Source organism: Trichosporon asahii, assembly GCF_000293215.1.
Source record: "Trichosporon asahii var. asahii CBS 2479 unplaced genomic scaffold scaffold00050, whole genome shotgun sequence".
NCBI classification, from domain to species: Eukaryota; Fungi; Basidiomycota; class Tremellomycetes; order Trichosporonales; family Trichosporonaceae; genus Trichosporon; species Trichosporon asahii.
In genome coordinates this window covers 2,654,337-2,679,857 of record NW_014040874.1, presented here as the reverse complement: position 1 = coordinate 2,679,857, position 25,521 = coordinate 2,654,337, and the positions used below count along the sequence as shown (strand labels likewise).

At 60.7% G+C, this 25,521-nt stretch overlaps 8 protein-coding genes across 8 annotated transcripts; 5 read left to right on the top strand and 3 right to left on the bottom strand.

The window, feature by feature from the left end:
• Positions 1–4,581: 4,581 nt before the first annotated feature.
• A1Q1_02233 (splicing factor SF1) lies at positions 4,582–6,201 on the bottom strand (the record flags this gene model as incomplete). Its single annotated transcript, XM_014325178.1, has 1 exon — positions 4,582–6,201. One exon carries the CDS (start codon positions 6,199–6,201, stop codon positions 4,582–4,584), a length of 1,620 nt encoding a protein of 539 aa, XP_014180653.1.
• Positions 6,202–6,450: 249 nt separating this feature from the next.
• On the top strand, positions 6,451–8,133 carry A1Q1_02232 (mRNA processing-related protein; the record flags this gene model as incomplete). Its single annotated transcript, XM_014325177.1, has 2 exons — positions 6,451–6,469; positions 6,509–8,133. The coding sequence occupies 2 exons, from the start codon at positions 6,451–6,453 to the stop codon at positions 8,131–8,133; spliced, it is 1,644 nt and encodes a 547-aa protein (XP_014180652.1).
• An 87-nt stretch (positions 8,134–8,220) lies between these two features.
• A1Q1_02231 (WD-repeat protein) lies at positions 8,221–11,112 on the bottom strand (the record flags this gene model as incomplete). The annotated part of the gene is made up of 3 exons (XM_014325176.1): positions 8,221–10,423; positions 10,461–10,812; positions 10,851–11,112. 3 exons carry the CDS (start codon positions 11,110–11,112, stop codon positions 8,221–8,223), a joined length of 2,817 nt encoding a protein of 938 aa, XP_014180651.1.
• A 644-nt stretch (positions 11,113–11,756) lies between these two features.
• On the top strand, positions 11,757–13,055 carry A1Q1_02230 (uncharacterized protein; the record flags this gene model as incomplete). The annotated part of the gene is made up of 3 exons (XM_014325175.1): positions 11,757–12,161; positions 12,224–12,981; positions 13,034–13,055. The coding sequence occupies 3 exons, from the start codon at positions 11,757–11,759 to the stop codon at positions 13,053–13,055; spliced, it is 1,185 nt and encodes a 394-aa protein (XP_014180650.1).
• Positions 13,056–13,163: 108 nt separating this feature from the next.
• A1Q1_02229 (adenyl-nucleotide exchange factor) lies at positions 13,164–14,270 on the bottom strand (the record flags this gene model as incomplete). Its single annotated transcript, XM_014325174.1, has 1 exon — positions 13,164–14,270. The coding sequence occupies one exon, from the start codon at positions 14,268–14,270 to the stop codon at positions 13,164–13,166; it is 1,107 nt and encodes a 368-aa protein (XP_014180649.1).
• Positions 14,271–14,627: 357 nt separating this feature from the next.
• On the top strand, positions 14,628–19,164 carry A1Q1_02228 (cation transporting ATPase; the record flags this gene model as incomplete). The annotated part of the gene is made up of 4 exons (XM_014325173.1): positions 14,628–14,838; positions 14,907–14,987; positions 15,034–17,318; positions 17,356–19,164. 4 exons carry the CDS (start codon positions 14,628–14,630, stop codon positions 19,162–19,164), a joined length of 4,386 nt encoding a protein of 1,461 aa, XP_014180648.1.
• Positions 19,165–20,664: 1,500 nt separating this feature from the next.
• On the top strand, positions 20,665–21,843 carry A1Q1_02227 (uncharacterized protein; the record flags this gene model as incomplete). Its single annotated transcript, XM_014325172.1, has 1 exon — positions 20,665–21,843. One exon carries the CDS (start codon positions 20,665–20,667, stop codon positions 21,841–21,843), a length of 1,179 nt encoding a protein of 392 aa, XP_014180647.1.
• A 2,190-nt stretch (positions 21,844–24,033) lies between these two features.
• A1Q1_02226 (uncharacterized protein) lies at positions 24,034–25,509 on the top strand (the record flags this gene model as incomplete). The annotated part of the gene is made up of 3 exons (XM_014325171.1): positions 24,034–24,450; positions 24,500–25,148; positions 25,208–25,509. The coding sequence occupies 3 exons, from the start codon at positions 24,034–24,036 to the stop codon at positions 25,507–25,509; spliced, it is 1,368 nt and encodes a 455-aa protein (XP_014180646.1).
• Positions 25,510–25,521: the final 12 nt, after the last annotated feature.

The following is a 25,521-nucleotide window of genomic DNA, read 5'->3' as shown; positions in this document are numbered from 1 at the left end:
TTCAGCGACTCGGTTGGAGCTTTGGAAGAAAGTTGTTACCCGACCTCGGCACTGTTGATGGGGACGAGCAACGCATGCACGGAAGAGATGTGGACGCTAGTGCACTAGGGCGTCATGCTGCCCGTCTGCACGTAGCATTCCGAGCGCGTGGAAGACGTTGAACGGAGGACTGGAAGTGATCGATGGAATCGAGTTGTGGCTTTCGACATCGAGCTGGGTTATCGGGATATTGCTCGGGAATGCGTCACGACTGGACCCAGATGGAAACGAACATGTCGCTAACATTCAGCCCCCTCTCCAGCTTAACTCGCTTGCCGGCACCTACGCCTCGTCGGCTTACGTTGCTGCTGCCAAGCAGGGCAAGAAGGAGCTCGACCAGCTCGCCGAGGACGTCACCTCGTTCTCCAAGACCCTCCGCGATGACGCCCAGCTCAAGGCCAAGATCGGTACGTTGTTGCGCGTTTGCAACTGCGCACCGGAGACTGTTTGCTGACGTGCTTCTCTTCTTTTGATGATCGACAATCGATATTGATTCGCGTTTTACTTTCGTCATCGGGTACAACCGCCAACAGACAACCCCACCCTCTCTGCCCGCGAGCGCTCCGAGGTCCTCAAGCAGGTCGTCCCCTCCGGCTCCTCCCCCATCCTCTTCAACCTCCTGAACGTCCTTTCCGAGAACGGCCGTCTCGGCTCTGCCTCCAAGGTTTTTGAGGACTTTGAGAAGCTCATGTCCGCCCACCGCGGAGAGCTCCTCGTCACCGTCACCTCGGCCGAGCCCCTCGACAACAAGTCGATGTCCCGCCTCGAGAAGGCCCTCAAGGGCTCGCAGGTTGGCCAGGACAAGACCCTCAAGTTTGTCAACCGTGTCAACCCCTCGGTCCAGGGCGGTCTCCTCGTCGACCTCGGTGACAAGACCATCGACGCCACCGCTGCCACCAGGGTCAACCGCTTCAACCAGGCTCTTGCCGGTAAGTACAGTTAACTTCTGGAAGGATGGAACTGACGTTTGCAGAGGGCATCTAGACGACTGCAAGTGTAGCGTAGTGGTGAATGAATAGCATACAAATGGAAGACTGCAGTCTTGGGAATAAGCTGTGCCGAGGACGGGTCCAGGGACGGAAAGGACGTCAGGATGGAGCAAGGCGTCAACGATACGTCAGACGCTGGCGTTGAAGTGCTGCGGGGTGGTTGTGGTGACGTGAGGAAGCGAGTGGCTAAGCCACTTGGGTTGATGTGACGGTCAATCTGACGTCTGTGGCTAGTGTGGAGTGAGAGTGTGTCAGTGCATGTCAAGCTGCTGAGACAATGTTCTGTAACTGCGGGTCGGGATCACTCGCACTGCGGCGTTCATGATGTCGGTCAAGGAACGGCAGTAACGTCGGCGAGATCAGATATGACGAGAAACGCTTGTGGAACGCTGGTAGAGCGGCCGAGCGGCTTCCAGTCGAGAGTATTCCCAGAGCCCCGCCTGGCCCGCCCACGGCCATATCCCACGGTCTCTACGTCTGTGGCTTGGCACGGGGGACCATGAGTGCTGCGGCGTGCCGGAAGGGCCACAATGCAACGAACGCGTCGAGTGTATGTGCTGGCAGGCGCGTCGCATAGTTGCGTCATTGCAGCGGATCGGCGATCCGCCAATTCACGACCTGCAGGAAGAAGCGCGTAAGGCCCACCACTGCTGAGCCGCGATTAAGCGATTTTGTTCCCGAGTCCGACGGCCACTACCCCTCTTCCTAACCGGGTCTTGCGGTCTTGTTATCAGGCGCGTGATTACGACCCACCCTTTGAGCCCTTCAGATCTGCATTGCCCCCCAACCCAACCCAACCCAACCCCCCACCTTTCGCCTTTGCACACACAACTCTCTTCATAAACGTATAAAGGCCTCCCAGCAATGACGGCCATGACGGCGCAGACGGCCCACGCGACGCCGAAACGCGCACTCTCCCGCCGCCCCTCGCTTCCCGAACGCACCAAGATGACCATGACGGATCTGCCGCCGGCGGACGCGCAGAAGCCCGACTCTCTGGCGGTCGACGACGTGTTCGACCAACTCAAAGCTACGGGCCGGCCGCGCGGCGACTTGCCGAGATCGCAATGAGGGAGGAGACGCTGCCCAAGGTTGTCCAGCGGCGGCAGGCCTGGGAAGACGATCCAGAGGAGGCTGAGTGGCAACAGCAGCAGGCTGAGGAGGCGCAGGGAGGGGCTGCCAGAAGGGGAGAGGAGGAGGAGGAGATCGAGCACCTCCAGCAGGTCTGTGACGGGTTGTGGGTCGGCGACCTCGTCGCTGCCATGGACGGCGAGGGGCTGCGCGAGCGTGGAATCGTGAGTACATGAAGAGCTCGGTTGGCGTGCCCGATGCGAGCATATTTGGTCCAAGCCGACAACCTGCCGGCTGCCGGGCCGTCCAGGTAGCAAAGCTCGGTGCGGCGCTCGGTGCCGTGCTCGGTGCTTGACGCACGACATGGACGTCCATCGAAGCATCTTGGGAGGGGCGAGGAGTTGTTTGGGCCATTGGGGGGTTTGATCAGCTGATCAACCCCGTCACTCCGTGCCAAGCTTGTGCTAACGTTCACAGTCCAACGTCGTCTCTCTCCTCCGCCCACGGCTCAACTTTGACCCCGAGTTTGCGGCGTACACGATAGAAATCGACGATGCACAGGACACGGATATTCTCCAGTTCCTCCCCTCGACCTCGGCCTGGATCCGCGATGCGCTCCTGAAGCGGCAAGGCACGCCCGACGAGGAGCGCGACCCCGCCATCGAGCCGCGCGCCCCCGAGACGAACCCCGGTGGCGTTCTCGTGCACTGCCAGGCGGGGATGAGCCGGAGCGCGACGGTCGCAGCGGCGTTCCTCATGAACGAACTGGAGCTCGACCCCGAGGACGCCGTCCAGGTTGTTCGCGACGCGCGGCCCGTTGTCGACCCCAGCGAGACGTTCTGGCACCAACTTGGCATCTACCACCAGGCCAAGGGACGGGTCACCATGAAGGACCGCACGACGAGACAGTTTTACCTCGAGCGAAACGCAGGCATGGTCCTCAGTAAGTCACCATAGGGGGTGGGTGGATGGACCTCCACCGGATCCAACCTCCACCCGAATCTTGCACCTGTGCTGACGAAAATCTCACATTGCCACCGAACCTCAACTCGCATCGATCGCTTTATACTTTCATCGCATTACACATCTCCCTTCCCCCCAACACCTCGACCCATACAGACCTTGGAGGCCGCCCGTCAATGGACCACATGGCAAAGTACCCCCTCTCGCCTACGGCGTCGACGCCACAGACGCCCGCCGGCGCGACGGGCCGGCGCAAGATCCGCTGCAAGATGTGTCGCCGCAACCTCGCCACGAGAGAGCACATGATGGACCACATCCTGGCCCAGTCCGGGGGACCGGCCACGCGGCCAGCGACGCCGAGCGCCTTCGCCCTCCCCCAACCCTTGACGACGACAGAGGACGCGACGTTCCAGCCGCTCGAGCGGTCCAACTCGGTCTCCTCCGTCATCAACCCGCTCACTGGCCTTCCCGGCGCGCGGTCCCGCCGCGCGTCGAATGCGTCGTCGAGGCGGCCAAGCCTCGGCGCCATGTCCGCCATCAGCGACGGAACGACGCGATCACGATCGCGGTCCGTGCTCGGCAACGACGGACAGCTCACCATGTCCCGCCGCGACTCGTCTGGATCCGCAACGGGCCCGAGCGGGTTGGCGCCCATGACGTCGCCTGAGGCCCGCCCCCGCCACTGCCCAGCGACAGCAAGAAGGAGGAGAAGGAGCCCAAGGAGCACAAGGAGGAGAAGAAGGAGGAGAAGAAGGGTCCCGGCGGCCGACCAATGCTGGACGCGGACGCGCTCGCGGCCCGCCTGCCACCCCAGCTCGCCGCGCTCCGCGCCGGCTTCAGCGCGACGTCCAATCTCTCTTCGCCCATCGCGTCCTCTCCCCCCTCGTCGCCCGAGAGCGAGCTCCCTCCCGCGCGCCGCCGCCCCTCAAACCTGGGCATGACCTCTATGCCTCAGCCGCTCACGCCTGCGGCACTCAGTGCGCTGACACAGGCACACGCGCAACAGGCGGCCCAAAATGGCCCCCCGATCCTCACCAACAACAAGTGCAGCGGATACTTTGTCGAGCCGCTGACGTGGATGGAGCCCGCCCTCAATGGCCAGGTGTCGGGCAAACTGTTCTGCCCGTGTGGAGCCAAGATTGGCACGTTTGACTGGGCTGGCGTCCAGTGCGGGTGTAAGGAGTGGGTCACGCCCGGATTCTGTATCCACCGCTCGCGCGTGGATGAGGTGTGGTAGGGCTAGACGGCCGTCAGGCCGTCAGGCCGTCCAGGCCGTCCAGGCCGTCTTCCGCCTGTGATCTTGGTCATTAGTCATGGATTCTTTGCATTAGTGATGATGATGATTCTCGACAACGAAATTGCAACACGACGACGTTCTGTAGGGATGGATGCACTGTCATAATCTGCATTGCTGGCTAGCTCGAGCGAGTCAAAAAAACTGTTACACGTCACAATCGAATCGGTCATAGATGTACGGGGAAACACGAGCCGGGGGATCTCTAAGAACGGCTACCACGACTTAAGCAGCCTGCTGGTACGCGCCGGCATAGTCGCCGTACCCGCCCTGCTGGTACTGGTCGTATCCGCCCTGGCCGTAGCCGCCCTGGTCGTACCCGTACCCGCCGGCGCCGCCGTAGCCGCCCTGGTCGTAGCCTCCGTTACCGTACCCATCGTGGCCGCCGCGGTCGTGCCTGTCTCCGCGCTCGCGGTCGCGGCCGCCTCCCTGCCAGTTCTCCGGGATGCGCCAGGGGGGGATCCTCTGCTCCTCGGCCTGGGCGGGGGCAGCCGCGCCAGACGACTCGCCAAGCTCGGCCATGAGGTTGGCGTACTCGTTGTCGAACTGCGACTGCTTGTTCTGCGCGAGGCTGGGGTCGCCACGTCCGCGGCAGTCGCGCGCCATGTGTCCCGCGCCGCCGCACAAGCGACAGATGACGTTGGCGCTGTACGTCCGCTGCTGCGGGCACTCCCATCGGCGGTGGCCCTTCTCTCCACAGTTCTGGCAGAGCTGGTTTTCGTCGTCACGCAGCGTTCCGTTCAGCGACGCGAGCTCACGCAGCTGGTCGCGCTTGTGGTTGTTCTGGCCCTCTGGCGTCGAGGCCGCAGTCTCAATGACCTGGTTGATGAGCTTGATGCAGTGGCGCACCTTCTCCTCGTCGTCGGCCGTCACGACACAGTGCAGCTCGTCGTCCTCGTCGTGCGAGAACGCATCGGGGCGTCCCTTGCCGTGCTTGACACTTCCCTTGCCGCGGATACTAATCTTGGCTCCACTCTCACGCTCCATACGCTTCAGCGAGTTGCCACGGGGACCGACGAGCAGACCGAAGAAGTTGATCTCGGGGAACTCGTGCACGGGAATGTACACCTTCTCCATGGGCCGGCCGTTGCGGCGCTGCATGAACTCGGCGGGAGGTCGGAAGGAGGGGTCGTTCTTCATCGCACGATCAATCAGGCGCTTGCGCTCGTCCTCAAGCTTCTCCCTGTATCGCACCTCGCGCGTGTTGGATCGTCGACCGTACGCGTCAAACTTGGGCGGAGGCGACGGGCTCCGCTGTCCGTCGGGAGGAACAACATCGCCCGTTCGCAGCTTGCGCGCAATCTCCTCGAGACGGACGTGGATCGCATAGTTGTCGAGTTCGCTCTGGTTTACTCGGCCCATGATGTTGGTCGGAAGACCGGAGACGTCAACACGCTCGTTGGCGTCACCCCAACGAGACCGGCGCTTGCGGGGCTGGTTGTCATCCGGTCCAGGCTCGCGTCCACGGGTCCTATCTTCGTCCCATCGGCTCCTCCTGCTGTCCCGGTCGTCTCGCCCGCCGCGGTGGTCGCGTCGGTCATCGTGGCGGCTGTGGCCGTACCGGTCGTCGCGACGGTCATCGCCACCGCGTCGGTCGTCTCGCCTGTCGTCCCGGCGGCGGTCGTCCCGGTGGTCGCGGTCGCGGTCGATCCTTCCGTTGAAGAACTGGATGTCACCGGGAGGCTTGCCGTAGCCGCTTCCGCCGGACGGGGCCGAAGATGCGGGAGCCTCCTCAGGAAGCCCAAAGCGGCGCTTGTTGGCCAGAGGAACCTGGTTGTCAGCACGGTTTCGCGCCCAAACACTCACGTCGTTCGTTCCGGTCACTCGGGTTGCGGGACGCCACATTTTGTTACTGTTGGCGTTTGTTTTGAAAGGGGAAAGGCACTCGAGTGATGAGAAAGCAAAGTGGGACCGTCAACGAGCGGCGACGACCTTGAAGAATGGTGTTGTATCATGGAGGGAGCGGTATTACTACCCTGGATTATTTTCGTGGCTTTTACCCATTTTCTCCCGCTCTGGGTGCTAAGCCGGCGTTGGGTGGCGACATGTTCAGTGAACCGCGTTCCTCCACAACTTTAAGTCAGCAATCCCATCATGATCCGTCTCCCTGCTGGTAAGCGCTTACAGCGTTATGCATTTGGCTGACGTAAAGATCACTCGGAGAAGATTGCGGGGTCGTCGTACCGCGCGCAAAAGGCGCTCGAGGACGCTAAAAACGGAGGCGACAAGCCCGCCATCAACCCCCATGTGCCCGACTACATTGCCAAGGCGCCGTGGTGGGCCGAGATCAACGGCGAGCCGTCGCTGAACCACCACCGTAAAGAGGAGAAGAAGAAGACGCCCATCGACCAGTGGTACGACCGAGGAGTTACCGGTCCCGCGGCGACCAAGTACCGCAAGGGCGCTTGCGAGAACTGCGGTGCGATGACGCACAAGCGGAGGGACTGCGTCGAGCGTCCACGAAAGCGCGGCGCCAAGTTTACCAACAAGAACATTGCGCCGGACGAGAACATTCAAGAGGTGTCGCGCGAGTACGACGCGAAGCGCGACCGGTGGAACGGCTACGACCCTTCGAGCTACAAGTCTGTTGTCGAGGACTACGAGGCGGCCGAGGAGGCGCGGAAGAAGTTCCGCGAGGCCGAGCTCGAGGAGGAGGCCAAGAAGGCTGCCGAGGTGAAGCGCGAGGCCAAGAAGCAAAAGGCCAAGGACGAGGACGACGAGTTCGGCACGGACGACGACAGCGACGAGGAGACCGGCGACACGAGCATGCAGGCGGACCAGGTGGACCAAACGTTCGACACGAAGAACCGCATGACTGTACGCAACCTGCGTATCCGCGAGGACACGGCCAAGTATCTGCTGAACCTGAACCCCGAGTCGGCGTACTACGACCCGAAGACGCGCTCGATGCGTGACGCGCCCGAGGAGGGCAAGAGCGCCGAAGACTTGCGGTTCGCAGGCGACAATTTTGCGCGGTACAGCGGCGACGCGACAAACATGCAAAAGCTGCAGGCGTTCGCGTGGCAATCGGCGCAGCGCGGTCACAACGTCAATGTGCACTCGAACCCGACGGCGGGTGAGCTGCTTCACCGCGAGTTCCAGCAGAAGCGCGACGTGGTCAAGACACAGGCCAAGACGAGTATCCTGGAGAAGTACGGTGGTGAGGAGCACCTTGAGCGCCTGCCACAGGAACTCCTCGGCGGACAGACAGAGCATTATGTCGAGTATTCGCGTACGGGAGAGGTCATCCGCGGCCAGGAGCAGGCCAAGGCCAAGTCCAAGTACCCCGAGGACGTGTTCCCGAACAACCACACAAGCGTGTGGGGATCGTGGTACGACCGCGAGAGCGGGCAGTGGGGATTCGCGTGCTGCCACTCGCTCATTGCGCGATCATACTGCACAGGCGAGGCCGGCAAGGAGGCGAACCAGGCCTCCACTGCCGCCGCTCTGCTCGGTACGAACGACGATGAAGAGGCCGAGGAGGAGCAGCCTGTGAAGACGCTTGCCGAGATCCACCGCGAGCGCATGGAGGCGGGCAAGGGAAAGAAGAAGGACGACGACAAGTCGCGGGAAGCGAGCGACGAGCCCGACCTCGACAAAGAGCGGTTGAAGCGTGCCGTCGCCGAGGAGCGGAGACGGAAGCGCATGGGCGAGGACGAGGCGTGGGAGGCGACCAAGAAGGCCAAGACGGACGTCACTGAGGAGGAGATGGAGGCGTACCGCATGTCGCGGAACGCGTTCGAGGACCCTATGGCAAACTACGAAGACAAGGAGTAGCATTTGTATTCTTACTGCATAGATGTACCACTAGACAAAAAGATGAGGGCTGCATGCAAAAATATGATAATCTAATTGGTCTGTGACCTACGAGCGGAGGAAGGCAAGCGTGCCGAGCGAGTACGAGATGAGCTCCTGAAGACGGTTCGCCTCGCGCTTCTGCTCCTTCTCGAGGCGCTCGAGGAGCCCCCTAAGCTCGGAGTTGGCAATGAGCACGTCCCCGTGCACATTGAGGAACACAGACAAGAACGCCTGAACAGCCTCAAAGTCGCGGTGACTCCGGAGTCGACCAAGGAGGGCGGAGAGGAACGCGGCGAGGTGCTCAAGCGAAACAAGCGAGCGAATTTCGAGATCGACGGCACTGGGACTGAGGGCCTTGAGGTACTCGAAGAAGGCGGCGTAGTCGCCGTCCTCGTCCTCCTTGCACAGGCGGCGGGTGAACTCGCTCTCCATGAAGCTGCTGGGCGCGAGGCGGGCTCCGAACGCCTCGCCGTCCTCGTCCTTGGGTCGCGCGGCGTCGACGTCGAAGCGCGTCTCCAGCCCGGCCACAGTGGGAAGGAAGAAGGGCGCAGCCTCGGGCGCCTTGGGCGGCTCCTTTGGCTTGTTGCGCGCCTTGATCGTCTCGAGGTTGAGCAGCGTCTGCCATCGCGACCGGGGCAGGAGCGAGAGCGTCAGCAGCCCCTCGGACAGCTGGTCCGGCGTCGTGTAGATGTCCGTGTACTCCGGCGCTCCGACCTCGAGGCCAGAGAGCGTACTGTCGTCCACCCCCTGCACGCTCGGGAGCGAGAGCTCCGGCACATCCTCCTCCTCGGGGATGTGGCGGAGGGCGACATCGCTAAACTGGGCCCGGTTCGCCCACAGGTGCACGCCGAGCGAGTCGACGTGAGCGGTCGCGAGGAAGTCGCCTGTCGGGGAGAACGTGACGCTGGTAGCGACAGAGGGGACGCGGAACGCATCGACGAGCCGTCCGGTCGGAATGTCGAACGTGCGGATCGTCGAGTCGAGCGAGGTGCTGATCAGCCATCGGGAGTCGGGACTGAACGCCGTGTCGAGGATACCGCCCTTGAAGCCTCGAAGTTCACGGACGACGCGCCTCGTCTCAATGTCGACGAGACGCACGACGAGGTCATCACATACAGCCGCAATCAGCCCGCTGTCTCGCTGCAGATCAAGACGCGTGATGCTCGAGTCGAGCTCGAGCTCGGCGACGCGCTGCGTGCTGTGGAAGTCGAAGAAGTACAGCTTTCCCTCGAGCGTGCTAGCCACGACGGTCGAGTTGAGCGCGTCGACGGCTAGACCCGTGATGGCCTGAATGCTCTTCTTGGCCTCGGGCTTGGTCTTGCTCTTCTTCGGCTTGGAGGCCGCGATGATGGCGGGCTTGCTGTCTCCCAACGCTGGGCCCGTGAGGGCATAACGCTTCCGCTCCTTTCCGGACTGCATGTTCCACATCCTGATCTCGCCCGTCGAGGAGCCGGCGAGACCAAAGTTGCCACAGCTCGTGACGCACACGGCCTGCACGTCGCCGCCGTCCTCGAGGCCAAACTCGTGCTCCCCCATCCGCTTCTCCCACACACGCCATGTGCGCGCGACCGTGTCGTCGGCGTGCGCCGTCAGCACGTCGTCCCAGTCCTTTGCGCGCGTAGCCGAGCTGCTCAGCGCAATGATCGGCGCGTGCTTCAGCGTGTCGACCGAGACGCCCTGTCCAATCGCCTTCTTCATAAGGGAACCCTGCGAGAGCTCGTGCGACCGCGAGTCGCGAACCACACTCGTGTACCGCAGCGACCGGTCGCGGCCAGCCGTCAGGATCGCCTTGCCGTCTGCGCCGTAGTACCGGATGTTTGTGGGGGGCGCGTGGTGGCCCGTCCTCAGCTTGAGCAGCCGCGGGGCTGACGTCGGGGCGTCAAAGAGCCACTGCTTCACGCTGTTGTCCCCGCTCGACGTGACAAGCAGGGGTTGGCCCTGCACCCACTCCAGACCACTGACGCCCTGCTCGTGCGCCATGCGCTGCGTGTGCAGGATTCGGCCGCCCTTGCTGAGGTCCCACACGGCGAAAGCGCCCGCCGACGACGCCGAGGCCAAGATCGGCGGCCCGTCCATCCGGAACGACAGCCCCGTGATCGACGACCCCTGGTCCATCCGCATCTGCATCACGAGCTCGCACTCGCGGATGTCGATGATGCGGATGCTGCCGTCGAGGTATCCGATGCCGACGACGTCGACGGCCGGAGACTGCACCATCACCGTCACCGCTGACGGGGGGTTGTAAGCGGGGAACGTATGGATGAGCGAGCTGGTCGTCAGTTCTGTACGACAATGTGTAAACTCACTTGGTCCGGATGTTCCACAGCTGCAGCTCGCCTTCCCGGCTGCCGACGAGGATCTTGTTCAGATACGTCGCCGGGTGCATGATCTCGGTCGCCGTGAAGGACGAATGGAATGTGATCTCGTTGTCGAGTTCGGCGCTCGAGACGTTCCACACGAACATGCCCGTTCCGTCGTATTTCAGCGCGGTCAGCTGCTCGCCAAAGATCATGATCTTGCCGAGTGTCGACCCGTCCGGCGTTGTATAAGTCTCAGCCTCCTTGCCACGGTAATACTTGATGACTCTCGGGCCAGCGGCAGCGAACACTTCTGTTCCCGTCTGCGCCAGACTCGTGATCGTCGTACCAGCATCAGGTCCTGCAATGTCAGCTCGGCAGTGACACCATCCAGCTCACCAGCAAAAAGCAGAGTCATGCGCTCCGCGTCCCACATAAGCCAGCTCCGTCCGACGCTCGTAACAATGTGGATCGTGGGCTTGGCGAGGGCACCCTTGGGGGTGTGGACGAACATGGAGAAGGGGACATGGTCGGAGACGTAGCCGAGGGCACGGAAGGGGGCGAAGACGCGGCTCTGCGGGAGGGCGGCGACAGGTTTCGGCTCCTCTGCCGCCTTTGCCTTTGCGTCGTTCTTGTTTCGCTTCTGTGGTCTGGACGGCATGGCCGCGGTGTAGATGGTGGTGACTGACGAGCCAGGACTGGATTCAAGTTCAAAATATCGAACGGCCAGGCACCGTCATGTCGCGGAGTTCAGGGTATCTCCGTTGTGGTCTAGTGGCGGCGAGCTTTGGGTGACCTGGTGTAGTCTGAAGTATGAGAGGCAGCAGCTATGCATGGAGAGGCAGTGGCCTCGCCCAGCTGCTTTCCTGGAGATCTCAAGGTAGTGGTGGAAATCTCTCCTCGGTCGAATCGGTCCTGGCATCTCCCCCCTTCTCATCTCACTTGCAGTGGCCAGCCTGCTAAGCACTTCATCGACTATCCCTCTCGCTCCGCCGGCAACAGCATCATTGCCTGTACATACAGCACATTGTTACAATAGCGCCTTCACACAGATTAATGAGTGATGTTGTCCTCACATCAATGCCCACGCACGACTAGACGCGTCGCAACGTGAAATCCACATTGTCTTGAAAGTGCGAAGAGTCGGTGTCGTGCGAGAGCCTCGCAAGCGAAATACACACTTCCGTTGCACCCCACTGACGCTGTCTCGCAGTACTTCAAGACCACTCCAGCACGTCTGCATCATGTCCCTCTTCGTCTCCCTCTGCTTTCTCACCTCAACTTAACATCTCTCTCGACACCAAAATGGCCGACCAACCAGCTGCAGAAGAACGTAAGCTAGCAGAAACGACAGGACTGACCCTTTCAGAGTACTGTGAACTGTGCGAGTTCGCAACCTACGACGTGGACGTCCTTCATGTCCACTACAACCGCGTGCACTTCAGTGACGACCATGAAGGCGACGAACTCTTCGCTATCTCCCCTCCGGGAACTCCGAAAACCCATGCCTCTCCGGCCTCTCCCGCCACGCCTCGCACCCCAGACGAGAGCGAGTGGCTCTCTCGCCGCCGGCCGGCGTACACGTTCTCAGACACGCTGCCGGAGCGTCTCCATATCGATTTCGGAGAGGCGCTGATGCTCCTCTCTTTCCTCCTCTTCGGGAACGTGGACTGCGGGATGGTGTGGCGATTCTCACCGAAGACGACGGAGGTGAGCCCGCGCACCCACTTGGAACTAGCAGGAACACGTCTGTAGCTGTAGCTTACTTGCAGGAAGAAATCCACGCCTTTGAGCGCAACAACCAACTCGATCCCGCCAAACGCACCAGGGCCAATTTCGAGAATCTCCTCCGCATGCAGCCTGCTCTGGAGAGGGTGTGTGATGAGATCGGCTCCATGAGTTATTACAAGATGCGCTTCCGTCCTTGGGCTCAGCAGCGACCCCAGCCTCCGGTGGACTACAGCGACGAGGACGATGGATATTTCATCGAGGAGTACGAGTCACCTGGCCTGACGTCTGACGAAGACGAGGGAGTGGGCAAGGACGAGGAAGTGCACTCTCCACCCTCCTCCGTTCCCGACTCGCAGGGTCTGCAGCTCCCCTCCGACAATAAGGAGGATCACGCCAGCTCTGATGGCTCTGCGCCCGCGTCGCCCGCATCGCTCGTCTCACCCAATTCGCCCATGCCAGAGTACACCTACCTTACCGACGCCGAGTATGCCAAGTTGCGCCACGACCACCTATCGCGCGAGTACGAAGACGAATTCGAGCGCTCGCTTCGCTTCGCCTTCGGCGAGGACCAGGGACAGGGATACTCTATCCTCCGCACCTTTCTGAACGACGTGAAGAAAGCGAATGCGCGCACGATGAGGGAGTGGGAGGTGCAAGAGGAGAAGAGGCGGGAGAGGGGGTGGCTGTATCTGGATACCAGGGAGTGGGGGGATGCGTATCGACCCGAAGTTGATTATGAGCCAGTCCTGAAGGAGGCGAGCGATGAGTCGGAAGATGACGAGGACCTCATTGATGGACTGTACGTCCGCGGCACCTAGTGCCGTGTACGCAACTACGTCCTATACCATCAGCATCATTGTTCGAGACCAGTAAAACCCTCCGTGTATGCAACAAAATGACTGTGAGTACACCCGTCAGTCGTCACCGAGCCGATGGTCAGTTTCCCTTGACTACGATGCAATAATAATACAGATCTATCTACTACGACAGGGCCTTGGTAACCTGCTGGGCGTCCGCTCCCTCAAACCCGCGCTCCTTCTGTCCTTCCTGGTCCCACTTGTTCCAGATGGACTTGGCTTCCGTCTTCTCCTGGGCGGAGAGTCCGCCCTTCTCAGCCGCATTCGCAAGCGCACGAATGGCATTCTCCTCAAACTCGACATCATTGTCGTCGGGCATCTTCATTCCCTCGATGAGTGCGCTGGAGACGCCATTGTCCTCAAGGCCCTTGAGGAGATCGCCGTCCTTGCCGCCCTGGGCGGTGATCTTGTCGACGAGCTGCGCCTTGACATCGTCCGGGAGCGCCATGTCGCCCTCGTACTTAGTGCCAGCCTGCATGACGAGGTTGCCGACGAGGAAGGCGTACTTCCTCCTCACGGGCGGGGCCGAGTCAGTGACACCCGCCTTGAGCGCGTCGTAGCCCCGGTTGTTGTTAGCCGAGAGCCACATGGAGGCCAAAGGCCAGTACTTGAGCGCGTTGGAGAGGGCGTAAGCGCCCTTCTGCCGCGTCGCGGGTGCCGAGGCGTTCTTCTCAATCGCGTCGAGCACCTTGTTGAACCCGTCCTGGAAGAAGAAAGACGCCTGCGCCTTGAGGTTGTTCTGCACGGCGGTACCGATAATCCAGAGCGCGTGGCGGACAATCTCGGGCGAGTCAGACTGCAGCAGCGAGAACAGCGGCTCCCAGAGCTTGAGCGCCGTCATGTTGTTGGCGTTGTCGATCATCTCGATCAGCATCTCAAAGTCGTCGAGCGCCTCGACGCGCGACTCGGTGTCGTTCTCCGGATTCGTCGCGTACTCCATCTTCTCCTTCATGGTCGCGCTGTCCGGCTTGCCGAGAATGAGGTCGATAATGTCCGTCGTCAGCTCGGACTTCTCCTCCTTCGGCGTAGCGGGTCCCGGCGTAGACGCAGGCGACACGCCCTGGTCGTCCTTGTGCAGCGTCGCGTTGTGCTTGGACGGCTCCTGTCCCGGCGCGGCGGGCTTGTACTTCAGCTGCATGCCGCCGTCCTTGGCATGCGCGGCCTCATCGTGCAGCTTGTCCTTGTCCGAGTTCTCGATCGCCCAGCGGAGTAGCGTGTTAAGGTCGGCCATGGTGGTTTTCGGTGATTGATGTCGACGTGCAAGTCGGTCCGCTCGTAAATAAACCTTTGCGCCTGGCCATCACCGAAATTGGTGGAGGCTGCTGGACTTTTCTGACGTCAAGGGTTCATGTCCGTCACGTGATGCGGACGGCTTTATGAGGTGGCTTACATTATCAGGATACACGCGCAAACCATGATGTCAGGCACGTAAGCGCGACCCTGAACGCCTCAACTCCACTGCCGCGGGCCATTGAACATTGCCGCGAGATCCACTCTTCAGAGCCTCAACTTCTGACAAACCCGTTCCCCCCACGTCGAGGGTCACCGCAAACTGGACGCGGACGACATCCCACTCCGACCCCTGAACATGTCTACTGATCACCGCGATACCGACCCGGGGGGCAGCGCTGGTCCGTCGGGCCAGAACGGCCAGCCCCGTGATGGCTCCCGTGTTGAGGATTGGACAGACGGAGCAACCGACCAGGCGATCGCCATCGCGATCGAGCAGCGAGACAAGGAGAACCCACCGGGGCAGGGCGACTCGATGTCTGGGAGTCTCATGACGAACCATGATGGAGGTGAGTTTGCGAGTGCATATGTTTATCTGACTGCAGGGATGGCGCCGAGTTCCGTTACACGCACGAAGTGGTACGGCCCAGGAAGCCGGCGCAGCTCGATGGCGTCGTTCCGCTCGCAGTCAGGCATGTGGCGGCGGCCGAGCATGGATGTGCGTGAGCCTCAGTCGCCGGGGGGTAGCGCTGTCTTTGTCGCAGACTCGGAGGACGAGGATGGATATGGCACGTCGTCCCGGTTCCGGATAGGATCACGGCGAGGGAGCCGCGCGTGGCGTCGCGAGTCGCAGGATCAGTTCCGCGACTACCGTATCCGAGGGAGCGAGGACTATGGACGGCGCGAGGATGAGTCGCCCGCCCACTCGCCGCAGAGGACCGGGTCGGTGCTCAACCGCATCGCGTCCTTCCTGGGTAGGCGTGAGGAAGGCGACGAGGAGAGCCTTCTCCGTCGCCAGAGCACGATCGACTCGCGCCGCTCGATTGAGTCGTCTCAGCCGTCCGAGTCGTCGATGGACTCGTGGGGTTACGGAAAGGGCGATGACGACGCCGAGAGCTACACCTCGTCGCTCGCCGATGACACGTCGTTGCCGCCACAGAGCCGACCGCAGTCACCGAACCTTCCCCTGGTCCCTCTGCCCGGCGACGGCATCTTTGGCGAGTCCACCGCCCACTTCAACGAGGACGAGATCAAGGAGTTTGAGGAAGGAGTTGACCCGAGCCGCCAGACGATCCTGCTCCCGGACGAGGACTTGTCGATCCGTTTCACGGGTTACCGCACCGACCCCGTTCGCAACACGATCTGGTGGATCCTGTGCATCTGCACGCTTGGAATATTGGGTCTTGTTGGCCGCTGGTCGCCCATGCTCTGGGTCCGGTTCTGTGGCAAGGAGACTCCGTTCGAGGACATGAAGGAGGGCAGCTGGCTCGTTGTTGAGACGCCATACGGCGACATCCACATTGTCCCGATGGATGTCATCGATTACCCGTACCCGCTGTCGACCGTGTTCCCCGCAGCTGCCGCAGCTTCTGCTGCTGCCTCAGCGCACGCTTCCGCCAACGCTTCGGCTGCCGCGTCGGCGGCCAACTCGATTCTGAACGGCACGAACGGGCACCACGACGTCGAGCAGGGCAAGATGACATGGGAAGAGAAGAGCGGAAAGCTCAGGGTTATGGAGTATCGCTACACGCGCTTCGCGCTCGACCCGTTGACTGGACGCTGGGCCATGATCCGCGACTGGCGCGACCCGAAGTGGACGTCTGCTCGCCAGGTCGCCCAGGGCCTCGACTCGGAGACGCGTACGCAGCGGAGGACACTTATGGGCGACAACGTGATCGATATCAAGGGCAAGAGTCTCTTCGGTCTGCTTGTTGACGAGGTCCTGCACCCGTTCTACGTTTTCCAGATTGCGTCCATCGCCCTCTGGTCCGTCGATGATTATTACTACTACGCCTTCGCCATCGCTCTCATCTCGGCCACCTCGATTCTGTCGACTCTCATCGAGACGAAGCGCACGATCGAGAGGATGAGGGAAATGTCGCGCTTCGAGTGCCCCGTGAACGTGCTCATCGACGGCAAGTGGCAGCGTGTGGACTGCACCGACATGGTTCCCGGCGACATTTTCGACGTCTCGGACCCGACGCTGACTGTGTTCCCGTGCGACGCTCTGCTGCTTTCGGGAGACGCCATTGTCAATGAGTCAATGCTGACCGGCGAGTCGGTCCCTGTGTCCAAGGTGCCTGTCAAGGACGAGGCCATCCGCGCCATGTCCCGTGAGGCCAAGGCTGGAAGCTCGGACATTGACGCCGACCTCGCCAAGCACTACCTGTTCAGCGGTACCAAGATCATCCGTGTTCGTGCCGGCGCCAAGCCAGTCTGGGCTCCCGCCTCCGACGAGCCCGTCGCGCTCGCCATGGTCGCCCGCACCGGCTTCAACACGACCAAGGGTGCCCTCGTCCGCTCGATGCTGTTCCCCAAGCCGCTCGGTTTCAAGTTCTACCGCGATTCGATGAACTTTATCGGTGTGCTCGCCATGATTGCTGGCTTCGGATTTGCCATTTCCGCAGTCCAGTTCATCCGCATTGGTATCGCCTGGGAGACAATCCTCGTTCGTGCTCTCGACCTGATCACGATTGTTGTCCCGCCTGCTCTTCCCGCGACCCTCACGATCGGCACGACCTTTGCTATTGAGCGCCTCCGCAAGTCGGGCATCTTCTGTATCTCGCCGAACCGTGTCAATATCGGAGGCAAGGTCAACGTTGTGTGCTTTGACAAGACGGGAACTCTGACAGAAGAGGGCCTCGATGTCCTCGGTGTCCGTACGATCGACCGCCTCGACCGCCGCTTCTCCGAGCTGCACTCTGAGATCACCGATGTGCCGACGACTGGCGGACCGAACGGCCGCACACCGCTGCTGTATGCGCTCGCGACCTGCCACGCCCTCAAGCTCATCGACGGCGAGATGCTCGGTGACCCTGGACATCAAGATGTTCGAGTACTCAGGCTGGTCGCTCGACGAGGGACAGTCGCGCCGCGTCAAGGGTGGCGGCGGCGCCGAGCGTGTTCAGACTCTTGTCCAGTCCGTCGTCCGCCCTCCTGGCTCAGAGCGCATGCGCATGGAGGACGTCGCTCAGCCGCACAAGGGCAAGCAGAGCAACCTCGAGCTCGGTGTTATCCGTTCCTACGAGTTTGTCTCTGCTCTCCGCCGCATGACCGTCATCGTGAAGCGCCTCAAGTCGAGCAGCATGGAGATCTACTGCAAGGGCGCCCCCGAGGTTATGCCGGAGATCTGTGACCCCGACTCTTTCCCATCTGACTACGAGGACATGCTGTCGTACTACACGCGCAACGGATTCCGTGTCATCGCCATCGCCGGCAAGAGCGTCGAGGGACTGACGTGGCTCAAGGCGCAGCGCATGCGCCGCGAGGTCGCCGAGCACGACATGCAGTTCCTCGGCTTCATCGTGTTTGAGAACAAGCTGAAGCCCGGCACCGCGCCGAACATCCACACGCTCCGTGCCGCCCACATTGCGTGCCGTATGGTCACCGGCGACAACGTCCGCACCGCCATCTCGGTCGCGCGTGAGTGCGGTCTCATCTCACACTCGTCGTCCGTCTACATTCCCACATTTGTCCCCGGCACCGGCTGCACCGAGAACGCATTACTGGACTGGTCCTCGGTTGACGATGAGCGCCAGAAGCTCGACGACTACACCCTCAAGCCGATCACGGACGACCCGAACGACGACGAGGGGCCCGAGTATCAGCTCGCCCTCACCGGTGACGTCTTCAAGTGGATGCTGGAGTATGCCCCGCTTGAGACGATGGACCGCATGCTCGTCAAGGGTGTCATTTTTGCGCGTATGAGCCCCGACGAGAAGGCCGAGCTTGTCGAGCGCCTTCAGGCCCTCGGATACACCGTCACGTTCTGTGGAGACGGCGCTAACGACTGTGGTGCGCTCAAGGCTGCCGACGTCGGTGTGTCGCTGTCCGAGGCTGAGGCGTCCGTCGCCGCGCCGTTCACGTCCCGCACGCCTGACATCTCTTGCGTCGTCGAGATCATCCGCGAAGGCCGCTGTGCTCTGGTAACCTCCTTCTCGTGCTTCAAGTACATGGCTCTCTACTCGCTCATCCAGTTCACAACCGTCACGCTCCTGTACTCGTTCGCCTCGTCTCTCGGCGACTTCCAGTTCCTTTACATCGACCTGTTCATCATCATCCCCATCGCCGTCGCCATGGGCCGTACGCTTCCGTACCCCAAGATCTATCCTAAGCGTCCCACCGCCTCGCTCGTTTCCAAGAAGGTTCTCACCTCCATCATCGGACAGACCATTATCAACGCCTCTATCCAGGGCGCCGTGTTCCTCTGGGTCCGCCAGCAGCCGTGGTACACGATGCCGCCGACCGACCGCGACAAGCTCGAGACGTTCAACTACGAGAACACGTCTCTGTTCCTGATCTCGTGCTTCCAGTACATCCTCGTTGCGGGCGTGTTCAGCGTCGGCCCGCCGTACCGCCAGCCGATGTACACGAACCCGTCGCTGATGATCTGTCTTGTTGGTCTGCTCAGCTTCTCGACGTACATCCTGCTCGAGCCGTCCAAGGCTATTGCCAAGCTGCTCGATATCATCGCGCTCCCGAGCAGCTTCAAGCTCCAGCTCCTCGGTATCGCCATTTTCAACATTGTCGTCTGTTTCGGGTTTGAGCGGTACGCCGAGCGCCCCATCGCGCGCGGAATCGGGCACTTCAAGCGATGGATCAGGAGGCACCGCAAACGCCCACAGGAGCACCACTACAAGCCCGTCGGCGTCGAGGCCAACGACGACGACGATTAGAATTATTGAAATGTATTTCTTGCATGATGCATGAGGGTGGCGTTCTGGCCTAACTACAATTTAACGAATTCCTGAAAATTCGTTGACTACGTTGTGGGAGTTGCATGTACTCGGCAAGCGGCTCAGCTTTGGCTGGACTTCTTTTGGGCGTAAGCGATTTGATTCTTCCTCGCAATATTCTTCATAACCTCCTCGAGCAGGCTGTACATGGACTCCGGGTCTGGTTTAGACGAGAAGGGGAAAGGCGTTCCCTCGCCGGGCGGATCACACGGCAGCTTCTCGATCGTCAGCTCGAATGGCTTCTCCGACTTACAGGCCCAAGGTCGCAAAAGCGATCGTGATCTAGAAAGAACTTGTCTAGCTGCTCGGCAAGCTCTTTGACACGGCGGTTGCGATCGGGGTTGTCGCAGCGATCGAGGGGCTGCTTCTCCTCGGGGACACTGGCGCACGCGCCCGCGTCGGCGCAGGGTACGTCGAAGATGTACTGAAGCAGTGCACCGGGTCGTACTTGCTGACGAAGCCGAATTTACTGAGAACTCTGGAGAGATGCCTGCGGTTCTGGCGGATGACGCAGAAGGTTATTCCACATGTGGGTGGAGAGCTTCTCGATGAGGTCGAGGGCGGTGCGGTGGAAGTCCTCCTTGTCTTGGATGCTGCGTAGGGAGATTCTGATCTGGACCCCGGAGTCCTCGGGGGTCATTGACGTTGAGATTGTCGTCGATCCACGAGCGGGTCGACTCTGGGGGTGGGGAAGCGGATGTCTTGCGCTTGTTGTTACGATACTGCTCGTTTTCGGACATGGCTGTTGAAGTTGGATGCCCGACGGAGCTGAGGAAGGCAAGAAGTTCGAACGTGTGGGCTGTACGATGGAGATATGGAGAGGAAGCAGGGGCGTGGAACATCGACCAGCGCCCTTCACGTGGACGGACTACAGCGGGTATTGGCGTTCAATGCTTCGATCCAGTCAACCTCACGGTGTCGGGGGCGCAGTCAAGTGCCAGCACGACTCAGCAAGTCACTGTGTTTCTTTCACTCCATCTCTCCCATCTCTTTTCTCTCAGTCTTCCATCGTCTCTTCCGGGTTGCGGGAGTCAAGTGCGTCGTTCACGCCGGCTACTCCTGCTATCTCCACATCCCGTACTAGACGCGGCACAGCAGTGAGTCTTGACCATCAAGGAACAGGGTTCGGACGAGGAAGACTAATGATTACAGGGCACCGTCCGCTTCTTCCCTCTCCTCGCGCTCCGCAGCGCGTCCCCCCAATCTCAGTGAGTTATCACCGCCACGAGCAATTCTCGTTGCGACCACCTGCTGTTTTGTCCCAGGACAGAAGGCTAACTGTTGCAATCTTCTCTCCATCTCCATCTCCTCCTCCCTCCTTCCCTCTCCTTGCGCTCCGAAGCGCGTCGCCCCTACCTCAGTGAGTCACCACCGCCACGAGCAATTATCGTTGCGACCACAGCTGTTTTGTTTCAGGAAAAGAGGCTAACGATTGTAGAAATGCTTCACGTCAACCACCTCGAGCGTTATGCTGAGATGTGCGCCGAGCTTGAGGCAGAGGCCCCGCAGCCTCGCTCCAAGCTGCTTTACCCCCGGCCCGGCGAGAGCACCAAGGACAACAAGTGTCCTCACTGCGACAAGGATCTCAAGGGCAAGATCCACGACCTCCACACGTGCCTGAGAGAGACGCTTGCCGCCAAGCATTGGGCGGCCTACTCCGTCCTTGTCGGCACGGGGACTGTGTGTCCTGGTGCGACCTGCAAGGGTGTGCACGCGACGGCCGCGGCGTTCGCGGAACACATCGGCGCCCACCACGCCGATGTCTGGAACCGCGACGGCCACTCGTGCACGATCGCCCAGGACGGCCAGCAGTGCGGGGCTACCTTTAGCTCTCGCGCGCACGCCATCTCCCACCTGGAGGAAGCGCACGGCTTCGTCGCGAAGAAGACCTATGTCAAGGTCACGCTCGAGTACACCTTCCATTGCGATCTCGATCATCGCTGGATTTTTGGCCGTAAGAGGTGCGCCGACCACGCGCGAGCGCATGAGCTTGCTCGCACCGTCCTTCCTTTCGGCGGTGCCACCATCCCGCGTGGCAAAGATCCTTCCTTCCACGTGCTCTGCCCCTTCTGTTTTGGAGACGAGGGGTTGACCACGGTCGAGCGCTGGAAAGGGTGGCCTTGCAAGCGGCACGGCGCCCACGTGGCCGATGAGCATGTTCGTTCTCTCGACCCGGGATCCAAGACTAAGTGCCCCGTTGCCGAGTGCCCTGCGACCAAGCTGTTCAGCCAAGTGCAGCTCGCCAACCACCTGGTCGACGACCACGACGTGCATCTTCTCAAAAACCAGAGCCAGTCGACTAAGACCATCGTCGCCAAGCATGATCTGAGCAATCTGCTCTCACGCAAGTCCGGCAGTAGCGCGTCTTCGACAAGCAAAGCTCCGTCATCGTCTCGCTCGCGCTCAACTGTTAGCTACGCCTCCTCAGGACCCCAAACCACATCAGCCTCCGCTTCCACTTCCACTTCCGCTTCTGCATCGCGGTGCCACGATCCCGCACGACAAAGACCCATCCTTCCACCTCCTGTGCCCGTATTGTCTCGCGGACGATACGTTGACCCCGGTCGTTTAACGCTGGAAGTGGTGGCCGCGCAAGCGGCACGGTGCTCACGTCGCTGATGAGCACCTTCGTTTTCTCAGTACAACATCCGAAACCGCGTGCCCCATCGCCAGTTGCCCGGCGACCAGGCTGTTTAGCCGTGTGCAGCTGGTCCGGCACTTCATCAACGATCACGACGTCCATCTCGTGAAGGTTCATCCCCAGTCCGCGCAGAGCAACATTGTCAAGAAGGACCTCAAGCAATCTGCTCACCCGCAAGGCCGACAAGAGTGAATCTTCCACGAGCAAAAGAGCGACGCTGTCTCGCTCGCGTGCAGGTTTCGGCTCTGCATCCTCAGTGCCCCGGTCCACGTCAGCGTCTGCTTCTGCCTCCACTTCAGCCTCTGGCTCAGGATCCGGTTCGGTTCTGTCTTCGGGTTCGGTGCCGGCTCTGCTATCGCTCCCAGGTTCGACCCATTTGGTAAGATGACTTCCTCGGCTCCGCCTCCTGTCGTACGGGCGGCAAGAGCGAGGCTCGAGACCGAGAGTGGCGACGAGTAGCTATCGAGAAGGGATCCTCGTAGAGAAGATGAGAGACTTAGAGTATGCATTCGATAGAGAGCTACAGACGATAGAAGGAGCCTTACATGTATATAGAATGGATATGTTCGAGACTCGAAGACTTCTTGTGAAGCAGCACGTGGCGGTGAAGCTTGTCTGTCGGAGCTGACCGAAGTCTACTGAGGGGTAGGTCCGCACGACACCGCCCATGCCGCTCCCGTCATCGAGCGACGACCAGCGACCTCTGTTCGAGCATCCTGCCGTAGAGACGGACAACAACCTCTTCGAGGTTTTCTCGAAAGCCATGACCAGATTCCATCTCTAGTTTTCGGAGAGAAATGGTAGATACAAAATGTCGAGTAAAAACAGCGGAGCGAATGTTAAACGTACATACTTGAACCCTGCTGCGTGTTTGGTGGCGCCGCCCTGCTTAGCCTATCTTTCTTTCTTGGTTGGCGTCACAGTGTTGTGCGGTCGCTGTTTGGCGGTGCGCGACACCATGAATCGTCAGTTGACGAGCGTACTAGAACATCATGGAGAGGACACTCTCTCGCAACACATAGGACTAGCGTTCTGTGTGAGGCACGGTGCGTCCAAGTGTGAATGTCGTTTTCGCTGCTTCGTGGTCGTGACGCCACCTCAGCTTCGCATGCGTTGGCATCTTCAGCTGCATCTTTCTTGTATAAGTGCTGAGAGACAGCAGTGCGAGGGTAATCTACGGTGTTCTGCGGTGTTGTTTCATGCGTAGCATTGAACGTCATTAGCCTTGCCGATACTGCCAGGATAGGCGACGCGAGCGACTCACGCACGCGTTTGTTATGGGCGCAGTCTCGCGTCTCGCGCAACAGCTGCCACACCAGGAATGTCCGGCGGACCAGTGGCTATGCGGGGGGCCAAAGAATGAGCTGGGCTCCTTCGGTTGAGTCAACCTCCAGACCTTGAGGGCGCAGCGCCCCCCTCCCCCTGGGTGACAACGCGTCGGCACGACTGATCAAGACACTGCCTTCCCGTCGCTGCATTCTTCACTTCGTACGCTTCACCTCTTCTCTTCCTCTTCCTATCTCACCATCACTCGTACTTACTACCTTGACTTCATAAACAGAACCGTTTCATCGCTACGACCCCATCGAAAGACGAGCATAGGCGGTAAGTCTTGACTATCAGAAGCACGTCTCGGTGGCGAGCACATTGGCTTTCTAACGAGGAAGGTGTACTGACATCTACAGTCTCACGTCTCGACAGCTTCAACTCTGATCCAGCTCTGTGTTTGCACCTGTACCACCTCGCATACCCCGCCTGTCACTGGCGCGGCGAGCCCGAGTGTTAGTACTCGATACTCGAAGCGAGGAAGGAAGACTGACGACCGCAGAGTCCCGCGCTGCGCTCCAGCGACTCACTCCTGAGCCGCCGAAGCTCTTCGATCGCGCCCGTGAACGCGTCGCGCCTGTGAACGCCTCGCGCCCGCGAACACTTCGGATAGGCATCAGTCAGTGCTCGATCCGAAGATGGAAGGCTAACGTTGCAGAGCACATCTTCTTCATCCCATACTTCATCCTGCGTTCTCCTTCTTCTCCCCTCTCCACCATCACCGTAGCCCTCACTCCACAGCAGCAACGACAACGGTTAGTACTCGGTCCAAGGAAGACAGACTAACAGTGGCAGACAGGTTCGCCATGCTGAAGAGCGACCATGTGACTCAATATCACAACATGTGCGCCAAGCTGGCCAGGGAAGCACATCAGCCGCACAGTACTCCGAGGTACCCCCGCCCCGGTGAGTCGCTCGAGAATGGAAAGTGCCCCTCTTGCGACAAAAACGTGAGCCGCAAGACTGTTCATGACGTCCACGGCTGTTTGCGCACCGCTCTGGCCACGAAGCACTGGGTCCTGTACGAGGAGCTCGTCGGAACGGATATCGTGTGTCCTGGTTCCGACTGCAAGGGCGTGCACGCGACGGCGGCTAAGTTTGCCGATCATGTCGGCGTGCACCATGCAGACGTGTGGGACCGTGCGGGAAATCTCTGTACGCTCCCCACGAACGGCCAGCAATGCGGGGCGACTTTTTCCTCACGAGCAGAAGCCGTCACCAACCTCGAGGCGGTCCACGGCTTCTGTGGTGAAGAAGGAGTACGTCAACGTCACTCTCGAGTTTGTCCATCATTGCGACGCCGACCAGGAGTGGATCTTCGGTCGTAGGCGCTACGAGGAGCACTGCCAGGCCCATGTTCTCGCCGGTGACCCGCTTCCGTTCGGCGGAGCTGTCATCCCGCCAGGAAAGGATCCTTCGTTTCTCATTCTGTGTCCTGGCTGTGTGAGCGACGACGCTCTCCCGATGGTTGAGCGCTATAAATGGTGGCAGCGTAAGCGTCACGGTCCTCACGTGGCCGACGAGCATATCCGCAGCCTCGACGCTGGATCGACGACGACCTGCCCCGTCCCCGGGTGCGACGCCGACCGCCTTTACACCCCCAGCAAACTGGCACAGCACTGCATTGACGATCATGGTCTGCACCTCGGTGTCAATCAACACCGTTCCAAGGGTCGATTCATCGTCAAGGCGGACCTGAGCAACCTCGTTTCGAGGAAGGGCGAGAAGGGCACAGCGAGCGCGTCCGCCTCGTCCTCCGCCAACTCCGCCTTTCCCCCCGTGACGCCGTCAAGCGCTGCCTCGGCGTTGAGCTCGACCTCCACCACTACCCCCGTGACGCCGTCAAGCGCTGCCTCGGCGTCGAGCTCGACCTCGGCCGCAGCTACCGGTGCACAGCCCAAAGGAGCGTCCGCCAACACCAGTGAGACGCTCGAGGAGCTCATGAAGCCCGTGTCCGGTGAGTACTCTCGGGGCGCAAACTGTCCATCATGTGTCGAGGAAGTGCTGACCCCGCAGTGTCGTCCAAGATCACCGGGCTGCGCGTTACCGACTTTTCCTATAAGAATCTTTGGACTCTTGCCAATCAATACTGGCGCGAGTATAGGCTGGACTTTACCGACAGAAGCGGTGTAGCCCATCTCGCCGACCAGCTTGGCATCAAGGTAAGAAGAGAAGAGACGTCTCCTAAACTGACCTCAGCTGCCCAAGAAGGAGAAGATGGTCCACCAGGCTTTGAAGACTATGGCCGAAGAACGCGGAGTGGACAGTCGCCAGAAGTCAATCGCGACTTTGGTCCGAGAACTGGGCCTGACCCGTGACGACATGCCATA